The 18,607-nt window shown below is 43.9% G+C and overlaps 1 protein-coding gene and 1 pseudogene across 1 annotated transcript; both read right to left on the bottom strand.

Moving 5' to 3' along the window:
- LOC135886303 (olfactory receptor 12D1-like) overlaps positions 1-5,327 on the bottom strand; it is a 33,904-nt pseudogene extending 28,577 nt beyond the window's left edge.
- An 8,754-nt stretch (positions 5,328-14,081) lies between these two features.
- LOC135887010 (olfactory receptor 12D1-like) lies at positions 14,082-15,023 on the bottom strand. The gene has a single exon (XM_065414789.1). It carries the CDS (start codon positions 15,021-15,023, stop codon positions 14,082-14,084), a length of 942 nt encoding a protein of 313 aa, XP_065270861.1.
- Positions 15,024-18,607: the final 3,584 nt, after the last annotated feature.

The following is an 18,607-nucleotide window of genomic DNA, read 5'->3' as shown; positions in this document are numbered from 1 at the left end:
TTCAATAACTATCTTCTTTTCTTTCTTTTTTATATTATTAAACCTTTATTTTTTGGTTACTAAAAGGATTGGCATCAACATGATTATTAGGTAAGCTCTGAGTTTTATATTGACCTTTAAGGAAAAGCTGGGTTTTGACTCAACAAAATTGTTCGTGGAACGTGTCTGCTTTCCTTTGAACTGTTCAATTTTTCATCAAAAAATTACAACCCCAAAACAAAACAAAAAAATCATTTAAAATTCCCCCAATTTCCCCCCCACAGTTTTCAGCTATATTCAATGAAATCTGAAAACTGCTGCCTTAGTCATTGACAGAGATAGGACTAGAACCTCAGGTTACGTCTACACTGCAAATTCCATGGTGCTGAGTCTGAAAGCCTGGTTCAGTTTACCCAGATTCATGGGGCTCAGGCTGCAGGGCTAAAAATATCAAGTGTAGACATTCAATCTTGGGCTGGAGCCCGATCTCTGAATACTGTCACAGGGTAAAAGGCTTGTAGCCTGGGCTTCAGCCCAACTGGGAATGTCTACACTGAAATGTTTTGCCCTGCAGCCCAAGCTCCGCGAGTCCTCGTCAATTGTACCAGGCTCTGAGATTTGGTGCTGTGGGGTTTTCTTTGCAGTGTAGACATACCCACTGTCTCCTAACCTAATGCTCGATTCCCTGGACCACAGTAGCAGTCCACTACAGAGGTATGCAGGAAATGGTTTTCCCATCGCACAAAAATTTTCAATTATGGAAAAAATTATTCCCACCCGGAACTGGGATGAACAGTTGAAACCTCAGAAATTTTCATCAACAGAAAATCTGCAAAAAACTTTCCCATTTGTGTCTCTTGAAAGATTTTGTTTTGATAATTTCCAAATGTGTTGTTTCAGTTTTGACCATTGCTTTTATTGATTAGTTTTCTCTAATTAGCTTAAATTTTGAAAAGAAAAGTGGCTTTGAACTGGAAAATCCCATTTTCTGACCAGCTCTACCAATTATCACTCCACCTCTTTGCTAAATACCTCTACACACCCACTATGTTAAGAACACCCTTTAACTTTGCTTTCACTCTGCTGCTGTTGGCTTGTGTGTCTTAATGCTTTAATGTTTGCAGTGTTTTTGTAGCCATGTTGGTCCCACAATATTAGAAGAAGAGCTCTATGTAGCTTGAAAGCTTGTCTCTTTCACCAATAGAAGTTGGTCCAATAAAAGGTATTACCTCACCCACCTTCTCTCTTTACTGCTTTAAGTTATTTCATCACACAATAGACCATATCTCGCTCTTAGATATACTGGTAAGTCCAGACTACTTTAAGAACACAGGAAATGCAGGCTAGTGGTTAAGACCTTTCAGGTTCAAAGCTTTCCTCTGCTACAGACTCCCTATGTGATAATAAACAAGTCACCTGGGGTTGGTTTTTTAAAGGTATTAAGGCACCTAGTAGGATTGTTAAAAGAATTTAGGCACCTACAGTGGATAATGGGCAATAGTGTTGGAATATGTAAGGGTTAAGTAAAGACATGGAAAACTGCTGCTGTGCTGGCATGGTATCAGGGGGTAGGCACAGGCATGCACTATTCCTTCACTTGATAGATAAAGTGTTACACCTTTCCCCTCCATTCTCCTTGTTAAGAATTGATAAGTGTTGCAGCTGCATAAGAAATGTGGGGCTCTAAAGGATACATTTTGGGTAAAGAAGTGTTATATCCTCCTCCCTTCCTTTCCCAGTTACATAAGCGAGCCTTGGGCCATGGCCCCTTCCTCCCTCCCCTGACAACTGCTCATAGCCCCTTCCTCTCTCCCCTGAGAACTGCAGATTAAGGGAACTTGTAGCAACAAATTATTGCAAACAAATATATTTTCAAGGGAAAAATGTGTGTATAATATGCGTAATGCTGTAATCAGTCAAGGGGGTGGGTATGATCATAGTATGGGAGTTTATATTACTTAATAAGGGTTTTTGGGGTGTTGTAGCAGATGTAGGCGTTTACATACCAACTCAAATAAAAAGAGTGTGCTGTAACTAATCCAGTGCTTACTGGACAATTGGGTCAAGGGGAACAAGTATCAGAATAAAGAAGCCTGTACTCATACCTGCCTCTGGGTCAACCTGCTCCTTTTTCTTCTAACATCTGGTGTCATGAGCAACACTGCAAAAAACATGTCTTTACTTAACCCTTACATATTCCAACAAATAGAGGTACCTTACATAGATTGACATTAAAGGACTTACTCCAGATTGACACAAGTATAGTTGAGAACAAAATTGCCCCAGTGTCTTTACACAACTGAGCTGTATTATTTGTACCCCACAGTGTCCTCTGCCTCCTGTTATTTGACTTTGTGCTAAATCTTCTCTGTAGCTGAATGGGTCAGATTCTTTTATATATATATATATAAACACACACCCCCCCCTATCTCATAGAACTGGAAGGGACCTTGAAAGGTCATTGAGTCCAGTCCCCTACCTTCACAGCAGGACTAAATACTGTCCCTGTCAGATTTTTGCCCAAGATCCCTAAATGCCCCCTTCAAGGATTGAACTCACAGCCCTGGGTTTAGTAGGCCAATGCTCAAACCACTGAGCTAACTCTCCTCCCTGAACCTCATGCCCCCTCATACCACCCCTTGTGTTGCTCTCCCTGGGGTATCCATGTGCCTGGAACCCAGCCCCCTGCTTGGCTCTTCCCTCTCAACTAGTGTAAGTGTTCTGACTCCAATGGAATTACTCCTGCTTTACACTAGGGGGCATGAGTTGGGAATCAGCTTCCTTGACTCCAATAGAATTATTGGAGAATTAGAGTAAGTGCGAGGGGAATCAGATTCATAGACTCTAATGGAGTCACTACTGATTTACACCAGGATGGATGAGGGGAGAATCAGGCATGTTGGAACTTCTGTTCGAGGAAGGACTTCAAGATTAGCACCATAGGCAGTGACTCTGAGGGTACTCCGGGGCTGGAGCACCCACAGAAAAAATTGTGGCAGCTCCCTGGATCAGTGCCTCCCCCTCCCCCCAGCACCTCCCACCCACCGCAGATCAGCTGTTCAGTGGTGTGCAGGAGGTGCAGGGTGGGAGGGGTAGGGGCAGGGGCAGGAAAAGGTGCGGGGAGGGGACAAGAAGAGGCAGGGGAAGGTGGGGGCTTGGAGGAAGGGGTGGAGTGGGGGTGGGCATGGGGCAGAGCAGGGGTTGAGCACCTCCTGGGATCTGAGTAAATTGGCGCCTATGATTAGCACTATAAAATTTATGCGAGAATCATTTCAATAACACACCAATAGGTGCTATACCAAACTAAAACACATAGACAGGTTATTATCGAATGATCGATTGCTCAATCCGTAGGGATCATCACATTCTGGAGGGAAGTCTGCTAAAGAAAGCCACGGAAAGTGACACAGCAGGTGTTCCATGCTCTACCATTCGCCCAGGGATTAGTTACACATTAAATGTTTCATTTTGAAATAAAATGTTGAAATTTTCTATTCTGACAATGGAAAGTTTGAACCTTGTCAGGTTCAATTTTTATGCCCTGTAATATACAGGCGGTCAGGTTACATTATCACAATTGTCCCTAATGGCTGCAGAATCTATGAATCGATTAATGTTTTTTTTTTCCAGTTTTTTTCAAAACAAAATTCCACTACAAGGCAGGTTTTCTAATCCTTTTATCATTCTCATGGCTCTTCTCTGACCCCTCCCCAATTTTTCAACATCCTTCGTGAATTTTGGATGCCAGAATTGCTCACAGGATTCCAGCAGCAGTTGTACCAGTGCCACATGCAGAGGTCAAGTAACCTCTCTACTCCTACTCAAGATTCCCTTGTTTATGTATACCAGGATCGCATTAACGCTTTTGCCCACAGTGTCGTGATGGGAACTCATGTTTATCTGATTATCCACCCCTCACCAAATCTTTTTCAGAGTCATTGCTTCCCAGGATTGTGACCCCCATCGTATAAGCATGGCCTACGTTCTTTGTTCTGAGATCTAAGTTTACATTTAGCCATATTAAAATGCAAAAGTTCTCCCACATTTGTTCTTTGATCTTGGAAGACATCTGCATCCAATTTGAAAAGTAACAGGCTGAGAGTAATTGTCTATGTCTTGGATATTCAGTGGAGCCCAAGGGAGTTGGGTGCCCAAATCACATTGAAATTCAGTTGCCTATGATCTCTATTTTTAACCATCTCTGTTCTGTAGCCCTTCAGGAGTGAGACCTTGGGAGCGAGACGTCTGCATGTTCTATATTATATATCTGCTGATAGATCACATGTAGGTAATTATAGACTATGATCGAATCACCCCTTAACCTTCTCTTGCTTCAAATAAACAGTTTTAGATCCTTGTCTCTATCACTATAAGGCATGTTTTCCAATCCTTCAATCATTCAGATCCGAAGAGCATATGTGGGTTTTGCCAACAGGGATCTGTATAAAGGTCAAACATTCCATTCAACATTTGTTTTAAAAAGTGGTTAGTTTTGACATCTTCAGCCTGATCTTCACCAAGCAGGATGAAAAATGCAAATACTGTTTCATTTTTAATACCCATGTTATGTTTTGATGACGAGTGTGTGTGATTTTTACATTTCTTAAATCTAAAGGTTTATAAATCCAGTCAAAATGAAAATCTGTCATAACCTTCTGTATATCATCACTAGCATCCCCGTTAATAAAAATAACAATTCATAATAATGGTTCCCAAGTAGAGTTGGTCTAAACTTATCCATCGTTTTTTTTAAAATTTGTACTGCTCAGGTTGAGGCGGGTGCTGCTGCAGGCCAGGCTCAGCAGGGGCTTGATGTCACAGAAAAAGTGGTGGACACGGTTGCGGCCGCAGAAGTGCAGTCTGGAGGTCATGACCGTGTGCAGCAGGGCGTGTAGGAAGCCGGTGGTCCAGGTGGCTGCTGCCAGGAGCAGGCAGACCTGTGGGTTCATGACCAGCATGTAGCGAAGCGGGTTGCAGATGGCCACATAGCGGTCATAGGCCATGACAGCCAGAAGAATGACCTCACTGCTGCCCAGGAAGTGGAAGAAATGAAGCTGGGAGAGGCAGTCAGTGAAGGAAATGATCTGGTACCCTGAGAGGAAACCAGCCAGCATCTTGGGCACGGTGACTGTTGAGTAGAAGATGTCCAGACAAGAGAGGTTGCCCAAGAAGAAGTACATGGGGGTGTGAAGCCGCGGTTAAACCATTATCATGGCCATAATGGCCCCATTCCCCAGCATGCTGGCCAAGTACAGCATCAGGAAGAGAATGAAGAGGAAGCACCACAGCTCCTGGAGGTTGGTCAGGCCTAGAAGGATGAACTCGCTCATCTCCGTCTGGTTCTCCATTACTGGAATATACAAGAAAAGGAGACAGAGTAGCTGCAGGGTGTCTCGTATCGCTCCACACGAGGAGTAGAGCTGAAAGTTTTCTCTTTGTGAATAAAAATTTTAAATGAATAATTTTAAAAAAAATTAATTTTTTTGAAATGTACTTCAGCATCCTCTTAGTTCGATAGAATTAGAGAATCAGTTATTATACTGGAGCTAGAAAATGTTTTCCCTACATTTTTAAAAGGCCTTAGAGGTGATCCAGGGAATTACAGACTAGTAAGACTAACATATGAGCCTGGTAAAGGGGTTGAAAGAATAATTACAGATAGATTAATAAAAGACCCAGAGGATCATGATATGATAGTGTCTAAGCAGCACAGATTTTGCAAAGGCAAATTGGGTCTCCCTTATCCGTTAGATTATGTGAATGTGTGACCAAAACAGTAGATAAAGAAGAATGGGTTGACATTTATTTAGACCTTCAAAATTCCTTTATGTGCCTCACAATAGGCTATGAAAGGATCTCTGAGGTCATGGGGTGAGCAGCAAAGTATGAGAGATAACAAAGGGCAGCATTAAAGGTCCAATTTTCATTAGGTAACACGCTTAGCAGCTCTTCACTCTTTGGATCCATCCATTGGCTTCCCACTGGATATTGTATCAAAGCTCAGCTTCTAGGCACCAGTTGAAAAGCTCTAAGTAACTCTGCCTTTCCCTGTATATCCTCCCTTGTCATGCTTTCTGTTGCCTCCAGTTCCTTCCACTCCATCAATGCTCTCCAGTTCATAGTCCTTCTGTTTGTCCTGTTGTCACACTGTGCCATATATGGTAAACCTCTGCAAACTCATCTGGAAATCCCCTATTCTGCCTGCATTTAAGTCCCTCTCACAGCCCCATTTCTGCTGTGTTGCCCGCCATGATCAAACCTGACTTGTGCATACACTAAAATGTTGGAGAGGGTGCAGAAAAGAATCACAAAAAATGATTTGATAAAATACCTTACCGTGAGGGCTTGTCTACTCTAAAGCTGTATGTTGACCTAAGTTATGCAGGCCAAGACTATAACAGGGTTCAAAAAAGCACTAGATAAATTCATGGAGGATAGGTCCATCAATGGCTATTAGCCAGGATGGGCAGGGATGGTGTCTCTAGCCTCTGTTTGCCAGAAGCTGGGAATGAGTGACAGGGGATGGATCACTTGATGATTACCTGTTCTGTTCATTCCCTCTGGGGCACCTGGCATTGGCCACTGTCAGAAGACAGGATACTGGGCTAAATGGACCTTTGGCCTGACCCAGTATGGCAGTTCTTATATATGTTACATATCTGAAGTCGACATAACTTAGGTCAATTTACAGTGGTGATCCAGATTGGAGACTTGAGCCACTGGGTAAATGGCAGAGTTTACACAATAAAACAGAAAATTTCAAAATAATTCCTTTGGGGCAGGTTTCGAAAAGGAGCAGTTTATCATTTATTTCAGTTTTCTGTGATTTTTTTAATTTCTCCTCCCCTCCACCTGTTTTCTCTTCTTCCCTCCCATATCTTTTCCACAGAAAAAGAGGAGTAATGTGTAAAACTGGGTGAAAATGAAAATATAATTTTAAAAAAAATTGAGATGTTTAACAAAAATAAGACAACTTAGATACATTTTTTTTGCACAGAAATTTCCGTTTTTTTGAAAATACAGTAGAACTTCATAGTTACAAACACCACAGTTACGAGCTGATTGGTCAACCACATACCTCATTTGGAACCAGGAGTATGCAATCATACAGCAGTAAAGGCAAAAAAAAATAATAATAAAAAAAAGGAAAGTATAGTACCGTACGGTATTATACGTAAACTACTAAAATAAAGGGAAAACAGCATTTTTCTTCTGCATAGTAAAGTTTCAAAACTGTATCAATGTTCCACTGTAAACTTTTGAAAGAACAACCATAACATTTTGTTCAGTTACTCACGTTTCAGAATTTTTAACAACCTCCATTCCCAAGGTGTTTGCAACTCTGAGGTTCTACTGTAGATCTTTTTTGTATGAAAATGTTTCTCAGCCAAATAGTTCAACCCGCTCTCTTGCAGAGTCCAGGTGAAATTGCCATATCAGTGCAGAATCATCATCATTGTTGTCATGGTCACCTCCCACATTTCTTTGTAGATTTGTATTTTCACTACAGCAATGGGGAAGCAGGTGCCCAACTCCCACTGACATTCAATGGGACGTACTTGGGTGTCTAATTTTCTAGTCCTTAAACCTAATCTTAATTTGCTGTGCATTGCACCAGTCTCATTGGTATGGAGGCAGCTCAGCAAATAAGGGACCTAACTGGGTTAACGTATCTCCCATAACCTTGTCTTAGGGCAGTGGTTTTCAATACATGGTACATGGACTCCTAGGTGTCCACAGACTATGTCTAATATTTCCAAAAAGGTACACACCTCCATTCAAAATTTTTAGGGGTCTGCAAATGAAAAAAAGTCGAAAACCAGTGTCTTAGGGCATTTCCGCAGTTCGGACTACAGGAGTGTTAGTTACAGCACTCTCTAGCATGATTGGTTGTAAATGCTCCATGTACACCCTGCAAGTGTGAACTAAAAGGTACTTCATTTGCATTTGCACTCACAGGGTACTCACAGGACAATTACAGCCTAGCATACTAGTATAAACTGCAATTCATGCCCCCATAGACCAAAACATGGGGCCGTGAAGACAAGCTCTTACTTACCCTCTCCTTTTTATAATGTACTTGATGGAAAGAAAGAAAGAACGAATGAAAGAAAGAAATCAGTAATTCCAAACACCGGGAACATACTTGTATTTGTGGATTTAGAAAACTAGGAGGCGATTTCCAGCTATTTCCTTCCAGCACCTACCTGAGTGAGACTGGTCCTCTTTCTAGATGAGTTGTTTCAACAGTGACAGGTGACAAAGTGTGTTGTGGGGAAATTGCAGGAATTTCAGTCAGCTCAAAGCATATGAGAGGAGCGAGCCCTGGTTGTTCTGAAAATCTTTGATGACTGAGCAGGCAAGAAACCTTTTTTTATGTCCACATTCCATGGAGTACCCGTGGCGTCATCAGGGAAGCAAGATTTCGATTCAGTGGATGGCTCCTCTGGGACAGGATCCATGCACCAATGGAGAGTTACTGAATGAACGAACAAGCCAAGTGTTCCTTCAAGAAACTGGGGTCGGCATAGATAAGCTGGTTGAACGGTAAAAAACAAACAAGAAGATTACAGCCCTGGCTGAGTCCCCCAAGCAGGTGCTTTGAAATCAGTTGGGTCTAAGCAGAGCCCAGACATAGTCTCTAGTTCTGGCCCTTACTCAGTATCACTCCAACCTTTGGTAATAAACTCGTTGTTTTATTAGAAGTAGATCTCAGTGCTGTAACATTAAGCAAAGTGTGACTGCATAGCTAGATCAAACAGGCTGGTGTGTGCACTGTCTCTTTGGTGGCAGCAGACTTGGTAATTACTGTGAGCATCCAGTGGCAGGGGCTGGATACTGCAGGGAGCATTTCAAGGCCTCAGAGATTGGGATGTAGCCTACACAGAGAAGGTGAGGTCTGCAGAGACCTGGAGGACAGAGGCTGTTGGTTTCCAGGAGCGGAACCACAGCAGGCATAGACACAGATTGCTTCACACTAAGGGCAGGCAGTGGCAAGGCATCTCACAGCCTTTAGTACCTCTGGGAAGTGCCACACACAAATGTCAGCAGGGGATATGATTTTTTTTTTGGTGAGGTGTCCCATTATACCCAATATCTCAGTGGTTAGAGCACTCAGCTGGGATGTGGGAGACCCACAGCCCTGGATCCGCCCCCCCCCCCGTGCCTAATTTGGAGGTGGGTCTGTGTGACACTACACTCCATATTCATCATAGTGGTATCATTACGATAGATTATGACATAATTATGATGCATCCTGTACCAAATATGTCATGTGAGGTGTCTATAAAAAAGGTATGGTTTGCTGAATATGATTATCCTATTTGTGTGCATGTATCATTTTTGTATCTGAAGTTATAAATATTCACTATGTATCTGTATTTCTAATGTACCTACTCTGGGTAACACCCACAATAAGCCTTTCAGGCACAACAATGGAGAAACTAGACCTGGGTGGGCAAACTTTTTGGCCCGAGGGCCACATTGGGGTTGCAAAATTGTTTGGTAGGCTGGGTAGGGAAAGCTTTGCCTCCCCAAACAGCCTGGCCTCTGACTGTCCCACTTCCCACCCCCTGACTGCCCCCCTCAGAATCCCTGACCCATCCAAACCCCCCTGCTCCTTGTCCCCTAGCTGCCCACTCCTGGGACCCCCGCCCCTAACCACCCACAGGACCCCACCCCCTATCCAACCCCCCCATTCCCCGTCCCTTGACCCCTATGCACACCCCCTCCCCCAGACAGCCCCCCCCAGGACTCCCACGCTTATCCACCCTCCGTCCCCCATCCCCTGACCACCCCCCAGAACCTCCGCCCCATCGAACCGCCCACTGCTCCCTGCCCCCTGACTGCCCCCTGGGACCTCCGCCCCTTATCCAACCCCCCAGCCCCGGCCCCCTTACCATGCCGCTCAGAACTCAAGGGCCGGGCAGGACAGTCCCACGGGCTGTATGTGGCCCATGGGCCGTAGTTTGCCCACCTCTGAGCTAGACAGTGCTAATGGCCCATCAGGAAAGAGAATGGATCATGGAAAAGGTTTATCCTCACCTGGGAATTCTTCAGCCAGCCTATGAATAATGGGCGCTATGACTCAGCAAGGGCATGTGACCAGACCACATGATACTGAACTCCATTTTGGTACCTGTGTTTTTCCACAAACTGGGCTGAGAACTTACATTGAAACAAAGAGTTCCCGCCATATGGAGAAACTCTAAAAGGTGGGGAGTGACATCATGATTGTTCTCACTCCCCCACAACTCAACACTTGAAAGAAGTTCTGGAAGACCAAGGTCTTGGAACAAGGGAGGGGAACCCAAACTGCAAGGCAGATGCAACTTGTGCCTCAAGAATCTACAAGATTGTTTGTATCATCGGACAGGGTGAGATAATGCTGATTCAAATCCTGTCTAGTTTGTAAAAGACTTAGTTTGCAGTTTTGTTTATCATAGTAGATTAAGGTTGGAAGAGACCTCAGAGGTATATTAGTCCCACCCCCTGCTCAAAGCAGGACCAATTCCCAACTAAATTATCCCAGCCAGGGCTTTGTCAAGCTGGGCCTTAAAAACTGAGGTAACCCATTCCAGTGGTTTACCACCCTCCTAATGAAATAGTTTTTCCTAATATCCAACGTAGACCTCCCACACTGCAATTTGAGACCATTGCTCCTTGTTCTGTCATCTGCCACCACTGTGAACATCCTAGCTCCCTCCTCTTTGGAACCCCTCTTCAGGTAGTTGAAGTCTGCTATCAAATCCGCCCCCCCCTCTTCTCTTCTGCAAACTAAATAAGCCCAGTTCCCTCATCCTCTCCTCATAAGTCATGTGCCCCATACCCCTAATCATTTTTGTTGCCCTCCACTGGACTCTGTACAGATCCCTGTGCAGTGCAAGATGGTAAAATTCTGGGTTTATACTTCAATAGGGGTGCAAGGCTGGGGAGCTGGGAAGCTGGTTGGGAGCCCCCTGTTTGTCCATGAGTGGGTTACATAAAGCACTCAGTTAACTCAGTTGTGTGTGTGGCACCACCTGCTGTAATGTTGGGTGATAACAAGGCCTGGAAAGGCTGGCTGAGTCACCGGAAGAGCAGTGTGAGAAAGGCCAACCCAACTGAATTGTTTGAGGGCACAATTCCAACCGCTCCCAGACTGCACCCCAGGGTGACAACCCGTCACAGTCTGAAACCCATTTCTCTTGGCTCCCAGTAGAATGCCCTAACCACCAGGCTATTGGGTGGGATGAGGTCTCTTTCTGGTTTTGTTTGTGTAAGGAAGGGCTGAGCTGGTATGACCCACCCAACCTGGATTACACAAGTACCCATGATAATTCCATTTTAGAACAGGAATGGCTAGCAGGTCCAGTCTGTTTTGACCATGGAACTCCCACCTGTGGATAATACCACATCAGATAAATATGCAAATTGGGACAGTCGTGGATGCCCGTAATCTGAATTGCTCCAGTTTGGAAGAAAGAAACCACGGTATAGCAAAGGGACTCAGACTAAAAAAAAATCTAGATATTTATAAGAGGACAATTTGCGGGTTATTGAAGACTCCTCAGAAATCTAAACACAATCTTCTTATTACAGCAACACACAGGTACTATGCAAACAAACACATAATAGTATTTAACACAGATTTTTTCGGTACTAGACCGTACACAGGCCACAAATCCTATGCATTTAAAACACGCATCACTGATTTGGAATTAATTTCACCACACCGTCCTGAACTGAACAAGCAGCAATGGCCTAGTTCTTTGAATAGTCTGGTGTCCTTATCCTTGGGCTCATCTTCTTGCTGCAATTAGTAAAAGCAGGCCTGTGAGCATCAGTCTTCCCTGTAAACCCATGTGCACCCCCCTCTCCCCTGTGCCAGTTGGCATCAAGAAATCCCTGGGTCACAGATTCTTCAACAGAGAATCCATCAGGTACCAAAGGCAAAGCATGCCTGAAGGCAAAGAAGGCTTGCTGCTCCTGGCACTGACTCATTCAGAGACACCTGAGCCATTGACTTTGGTGTCCTCTCAGGGACTGTGGAGTCTGGATAATTCTTTGACATAACAGTCTTTCCTGATCACTGCAGGTCACCAGGCCACGTTGGTACTATGTCAGATGCTTATCCTGTGGCTAGCGACTTTTTCTGCCTGCCGGTATTGCTCTTGCCTTTGCTTCAGCATGAAGACCCTCATCTGGCACCAATAACAGCTTCTATATTGTCTGCACTGGGTTGCTTGACCATGGCATCATGTGCCTCTGGTTCAGTACCTCCCGCTTCCACAGGACTGGCTCCAGATCCCCACCACCACATGTTACTGGCAGCCAGGAAGATGCCCATGCTGCCACCAGTGCTGTGCTCCTGGCATGCATCCTGTTCAAGGTCTCCATGTACCCTTCCCAGCATTGCACCACCCTTGTTCTCCAGGTACTCCGAGTCATCCCTGGACTCTCAAGCTGACTCTTGGGTTTCCCGATACCGAGTGCCTAGAGCTTACTCATAGAATCATAGAATCGTAGGACTGGGAGGGAACTCAATAGGTCATCTAGTCCAGTCCCCAGCACTTTGGCAGGACTAAGCATTATCTAGACCATCCCTGTCAGGTGTTTGTCTAACCTGTTCTTAAAAACCTCTAATGACAAATATTTGACACCCTCCCTTGATAATTTGTTCTAGTGCTTAACCACCCTGATAGGAAGCTTTTCCCTAATGTCTAACCTAAATCTACCTTGCTGAAATGTAAGCCCGTTACTTCTTGTCCTGTCCTCAGTGGTTCCAGAGAACAATTAATCACTTACCTCTTTATAACAACCTTTTACATACTTGAAAACTGTTATCATGTTTCCCCTACAGTCTTCTCTTCTCCAGACTAAACAAACCCAGTCTTTTTCATAGGTCATGTTTTCTAGACTTTTAGTCATTTTTGTTTCTCTCTTGTGGACTTTCTCCAAATTGATGGAGATGCCTACATGCCTTTGTGGATCTAGTCCAAAGCCTTCTCTGTGAGGAGCCTCAACTGTAGAAGAAGCTCCACCAGTCTCTCTTCCTTTTAGATCCAAAATAGCCCTGTTCTGTTGTCCCTCATGGAACATTGCAAGGAACAACTATTTGTGTGTGCTACTGTAGGGAACATGGGTGGGGACCTACGGGGGCTTGATATAGGTTAGATCTTTGTGGGATCTTGATGTTTTGTAGGGCTTGAGATCTGCAGTCTGTTGGGGGCTGAATTTCTTATTCAGCTGTACGTAAAGGCTTAAGGGTGTCCAACTCTCATTAACAGCCAATGGGATTTGAGTGCCTTACTGCACCAGACACATTTGAAAATCTCAGACTCCACCTACAGATGCAAATGAAGAAGGCTTCTTAAAAGGGATGAGTGATTTTTTCCATCAAAACTTTTCTGATGGAAAATGGGTTTTTCAACATCCTTTTTTTTTTTGACAAAACTAAAAATTTTGTGCTAATTGCCTGCTTTTCTCAAAAAAAAAAAAAAATCCCCTGGGAAACCAACACCCCTGAAACAGAAAAATCCTTGCTTCTAGGCAGTACACTTTTAAGTTTTGGCCATTTTCATTTCTTCCATGAACAATTAAGATTTTCTACTGAAAATTCTGGCAAATGATTTGTTTGTTTCTTTTTGTCAAAAAGATTCCCCGTCAATTTCCAGCATATTGTTTATTTCCACCCAGGCTTCTTATTCCCTAAGGTCAAATTGCTGCTGCCCAGTGCACAACTACTGTCAAGGGTGAATTCTCTGTAACTTGAAGTCTTTAAAACATGATTTGAGGACTTCAGTTACTCCACCAGAGGTTGGGGGTCTATTACAGGAGTGGGTAGGTGAGGTTCTGTTGCCTCCATTGTGCTGGAGGTCAGACAAGATCATCACAATGGTCCCTATGGACTTTAAAGTCTATGAAATCTCCCTTACTATTAACCTCCATTCTTCAGTTTAGGAAGGTTATCTACAGCCTATTTCCCAGTTCCCAATGCATAGTGATTCCCTGCAAATTAATGGCCACATCCCAGTGCACAATAGACTCGATGAGAGAAAGCACATTTTATTGTCCATTACCCACTCTCGTTCTCAGAGACAGAGTAAAACATTTGGTTTTTTTCATGTCCTTCCAGGGAATAGTTTTCTTCCTACCGCTTTCCTCAGGGCAGATTTCACCTCCCGGTTCCTCAGAGTGTACATCAGGGGGTTCAGAACACAGGTGATGATGCTGTACATGAGGGTGGCTATCATGTCCCTCTCTTGGGAATCCCCCTGAGAGGGCAGTACATAGTTAAAGATAACGGGCATGTAGAGTAAAGTGACCACCGTGAGGTGGGAGGTGCAGGTGGAGAAGGCCTTCCTCCTGCTCTCCCTGGACTGTACCTGCAGGAGGAGGAAGTAGATGATGTAGATGTAGGAGAGGAGTGTAAGTATGAATGGGCCTATCACGATGCCTCCAGTGACGATGTTGAGGAGGCTCAGGTTGAGGCGAGTGCTGCTGCAGGCCAGGCTCAGCAGGGGTTTGATGTCACAGAAGAAGTGGTGGACATGATTGGGGCCACAGAAATGCAGCTGGGAGGTCATGACCGTGTGCATCAGGGCATGCAGGAAACCACTGGACCAGGTGGCCACTGCCAGGAGCAGGCAGACCCGTGGGTTCATGACCAGCCTGTAGCGCAGTGGGTTGCAGATGGCCACGTAGCGGTCATAGGCCATGACGGCCAACAGCACAGCCTCGCTGCTGCCAAGGAAGTGGAAGAAATGGAGCTGGACCAGGCAGCCCGTGAAGGAGATGATCTGATGTCTCGAGAGGAAGCCAGCCAGCATCTTGGGTACGGTGACTGTGGAGTAGCAGATGTCTAAGCAGGAGAGGTTGCCCAAGAAGAAGTACATGGGGGTGTGGAGCTGGGGCTCGGCCAGCACCACGGCCAAGATAGCCCCATTCCCCAGCACACTGGCCATGTAAAGAAGCAGGAAGAGAGCGAAGAGGAAGCACTGCAGCTCCTGGAGCTTGGTTAGACCCAGGAGGATGAACTCGCTCACCTCCGTCTGGTTCTCCATCGCTGCAGGGGGAAGAGGAAATGCCATAATAGAATGAAATGCAGCAATCCACGTGGTTTTTATTTCTATATGCACCTTCCATCTAAGGGCCCCACAGTGCCTGCCATTTATTAATTAATACTTCCCGTGGCTGCTCTGGGGTAACATCCCAATTTCACAGATGAAATAATGGGGGCTAAGAGGGATAAAGTGTGGTGTATATTGATATCTACATTGTGGTATTGAAGACTGTATTGGAATTGCAAGGTATCACTTTAAGTGTGTTTGTGTGTGTGGGGGGGTGTTTTTCTTGTCATGCTCACATGCTGGGGGAGAGGGCTGAGGAAGAAAGTATAAGAGAGGTAGCTCAAAATACAGTGTGGTGACTTGTGCGTCTCTGCCTCAGGGAGCAGCCTGTTTTCTCTCTCTTTGTTTTTGGATTATTGTATGTAGTCATTCTACATTCCAAGAAATAAAATAGTGTTATGTTGCAAGCTAAAAAAGCTAGCTAAGGAGGTCACTGGATATCTAATATTGATTTTCCTTAACTTTTGGGACACTGGGTTAGTTCCAGAAGACTGGAAGAAATCTAACGATGGACACATTCTTAAATAAAGATAAACGTGATGACTCGTGTAACTATAGGTCTATCAGTCTGACATAATTTCCAGGCATGGAGTGGCTGATACAAGACTTGATTAATAAATAATTAAATGGGGATAGCATAATTTATTCCAATCCACGTAGGTTTATGAAAAATAGATAGATTGATAGATAGCACAATTTTGGCCGATAAAAGAAATAGAATTCATGCAATATACTTAGACTTCTGTAAGGCGTTTGATCTGGTAGTACAAGACAATTTGATTAAAAAACTAGAAAGAGGCAAAATTAGCCTGGCATACATTAAATGGATTACAGACTGGCTAAATGATAGGTCTCAGAATCTCGCAGAAAACAAGGAATTATGATCAAACAGGTGTGTTTTTAATGGGATCCCATAGGGCTAAATTCTTGTCCATATGCTGTTGAACATTTTTATCAATGACCTGGAAGAAAACATAACGTTTTCAGATGACACAAAAATTGGGGGGTGTTGCACGTTTTAATTTAATAATGATTCAAGATTGTCAAATAACAGGCTCAAATGGCATTATTTAATCTAAGATTATTAATCAAAGATTAATACTGTACTATGCAGAATACAGAAAGTATAGACACTTTACCATCCCCTGTAGATGGTGAAGAAAAGGTAGTTTGGGCCCTTCCTCTGTACTTGATAGAATGCTGACAGTGTTCATACCCAATCTAACTTTGCTTTTATAGGGTGTCAGACAACTAAACTCCTTTTTGGGGGGGAAATCCTTTCCCGAGCTTAACTCCACCATGTGTTTTGTTTTCCTAATTAGTGATATACTTTCTTTTATGGTTCTCGGTTTACCTGACTGACGAGTAAAAAGGAATCTCTAACCCGGACATTATTACTAAGAGCTGTGACAACCGACAGTTCTCAATGAGTTAAAAACATCTTTCAATGGGTCATTACTTTCCTCCATGACAAACCCCCTGTGCAATTACAAGTATCCCTTATCAACCAGCCAGTTTGCTTTATAACATATATTTGTAGATATTTTCATTAGTTTGAGGGTTTTTTCCGCTACGCACCTGGACTGTATTAGTAAAGACAGGGTAAAAATGTTACATACATTCCATCATAGAAACCATTTTCCCTTCACCCATCAGTTTAAATTGAAGGACAAGGAACTTTTTTTAGTTGATATATATATAGGACAATAAATGTATAGATACACAACATGAAAAAGGCTGTTGGCTTTTAAAAGAATTCTCAGGGTTTAACATACAAAAATCATAAAAAGTGGAGTTGTAAATAATGAAGAGGACAGGTTGCTGATACAGAGTCATCTGAATCAGTTTGCAAACTGAGTGAATTTTTAAGTTGCAAAGTCAAGCAAGATGGTATGCAGTTGCCCGTGCAGCCATAATTCTGCCCCTTTGTGCATCCATCCTATGCACTGAACAGGACAGCTCTCTTGTGGAACAAAATAGCATATGATCAAGCAATGAAAGAGAGTATCATAATGCATATGCACAAGGGGGCAGTGTTAAAGTTGCAAAGCAGTTGTAGAATCTGGCATTTCCCAGCTGCTGAGTGTAGTATTTGAATTGGCAACTTAAATAATGTTCTTTTGTGCATTAACTATTCTGTGCAGCTATAATAGCCCCCCTCATGCTGCCTCAGCAGGGTTTAACCCTGAACCCCAAGCTCTTACTCCTTAAACTACACAACAAAATACATGAGCTGGCAGCAGCCGGCTGCTAGTCAAGCGATCAGGGGAATGGGAGAAGACAGGCCATGGAATCAACTGCCCGAAGGCAATGCATGAATCAGATCTGTCGGTCTGACAGCCCCTCTGTGCATGAATTTGTCCTCCATATCCTCCTCCCTTACTCCCTCCTCTCAAACAAAAGTGTAACAGAAAAAACCCTGCCTTGATAAGAGGGCAAGATGAGAGAAGGTCATTATCCACATGCTGCCTTCAGCAAGGCTGTTGCAAACTGCGAGTAACTCCACGAACTGTGTTGGAGGTCAGATGGGGTTTCCAAAGAAGCCCAAGGGAGTTAGGTTACCAACTGCCATTGAGGGGGCTATTTTCAAAGTCTCGGGCACTTGGATGCCCAAATCCTGTTGAAATCCAATGGGAGTTGGATAACAAACTCCATTGGACTCCTTTGAATCCCAGCATATAGCAGAGATAAGAGTCTGAATTGAAGCAGAGTGTTTCCTCCTTGGTATCTAGAAAAAGAACTGGTCAGTAGGATGGGAAAGAAAGAAAGAAAGAAAGAAAGAAAGAAAATTCAATTATTTTACCCATGGTAGCACCTACGGCCCCATTGTGCTAGGCACTGCACAAACGCAGAGTGAGACAATCCCTGCCCTGAAGAACCAGACTAAACAAACAAGACTGCGAACGGGGAAACAAGTTTTCCAACGTCTTACCCCAGCTAGTCATGGCAGAAGGGGGGAAAAGACCCCAGCTCTCCTGATTTGTAACCCTGAACTCTACTCACTGAGCCAGGCTGTCTTGCAAGCATTGGCTGTTATGGCTACTTGCCTTTGTGGAGTCAGAAGCTTTTCAAAGGAGTCTGAGGCCCTTTGAAAATCTTACCCTTGGTGACTCTCTCATGCTGTTTCCTTAGAGCTCAGCCAAGGTGGTTTTGGTCCTCCTTGTAATGGAAACAATAACAATCGCTGGCAAGAAAGGGCACTGTGGAGAAATAGCAGGAATTTCTGTCTGTTCAGAAAGGAAGAGAGATGCGAGCTCCTATTGACTTGAATATCTGGATGGTTGTGCTGAATCTGTGGAACAAATGAGCCTTTTTATCATATTCACACCATGGGGGGAAACCAATTTCCATTCTCTGGATGGCTCCGGTGGGGCAGAATGTCTGAACAACAGGAGGGTTACTGGTCTGTGAGTAACAACTCAAGCGTTCCCTACAGAGATGAAAGTCAAGCATTATTGTGCAGACAAGAGCTGCTGGGAAAATAAGTAAACAAAGCAGTGATCCTAAGGGAATTAAGT

The sequence above is a fragment of the Emys orbicularis genome, chromosome 12 (genome assembly GCF_028017835.1).
Source record: "Emys orbicularis isolate rEmyOrb1 chromosome 12, rEmyOrb1.hap1, whole genome shotgun sequence".
Lineage (NCBI taxonomy): Eukaryota > Metazoa > Chordata > Testudines > Emydidae > Emys > Emys orbicularis.
The sequence above is the reverse complement of the archived record's forward strand: the minus strand, read 5'-3'. Positions and strand labels throughout refer to the sequence as shown.

What these genes read in the sequence shown, in the direction of transcription:
- LOC135887010 (XM_065414789.1), bottom strand. Translation starts at nt 15,023, where the DNA reads ATGGAGAACCAGACGGAGGTGAGCGAGTTCATCCTCCTGGGTCTAACC.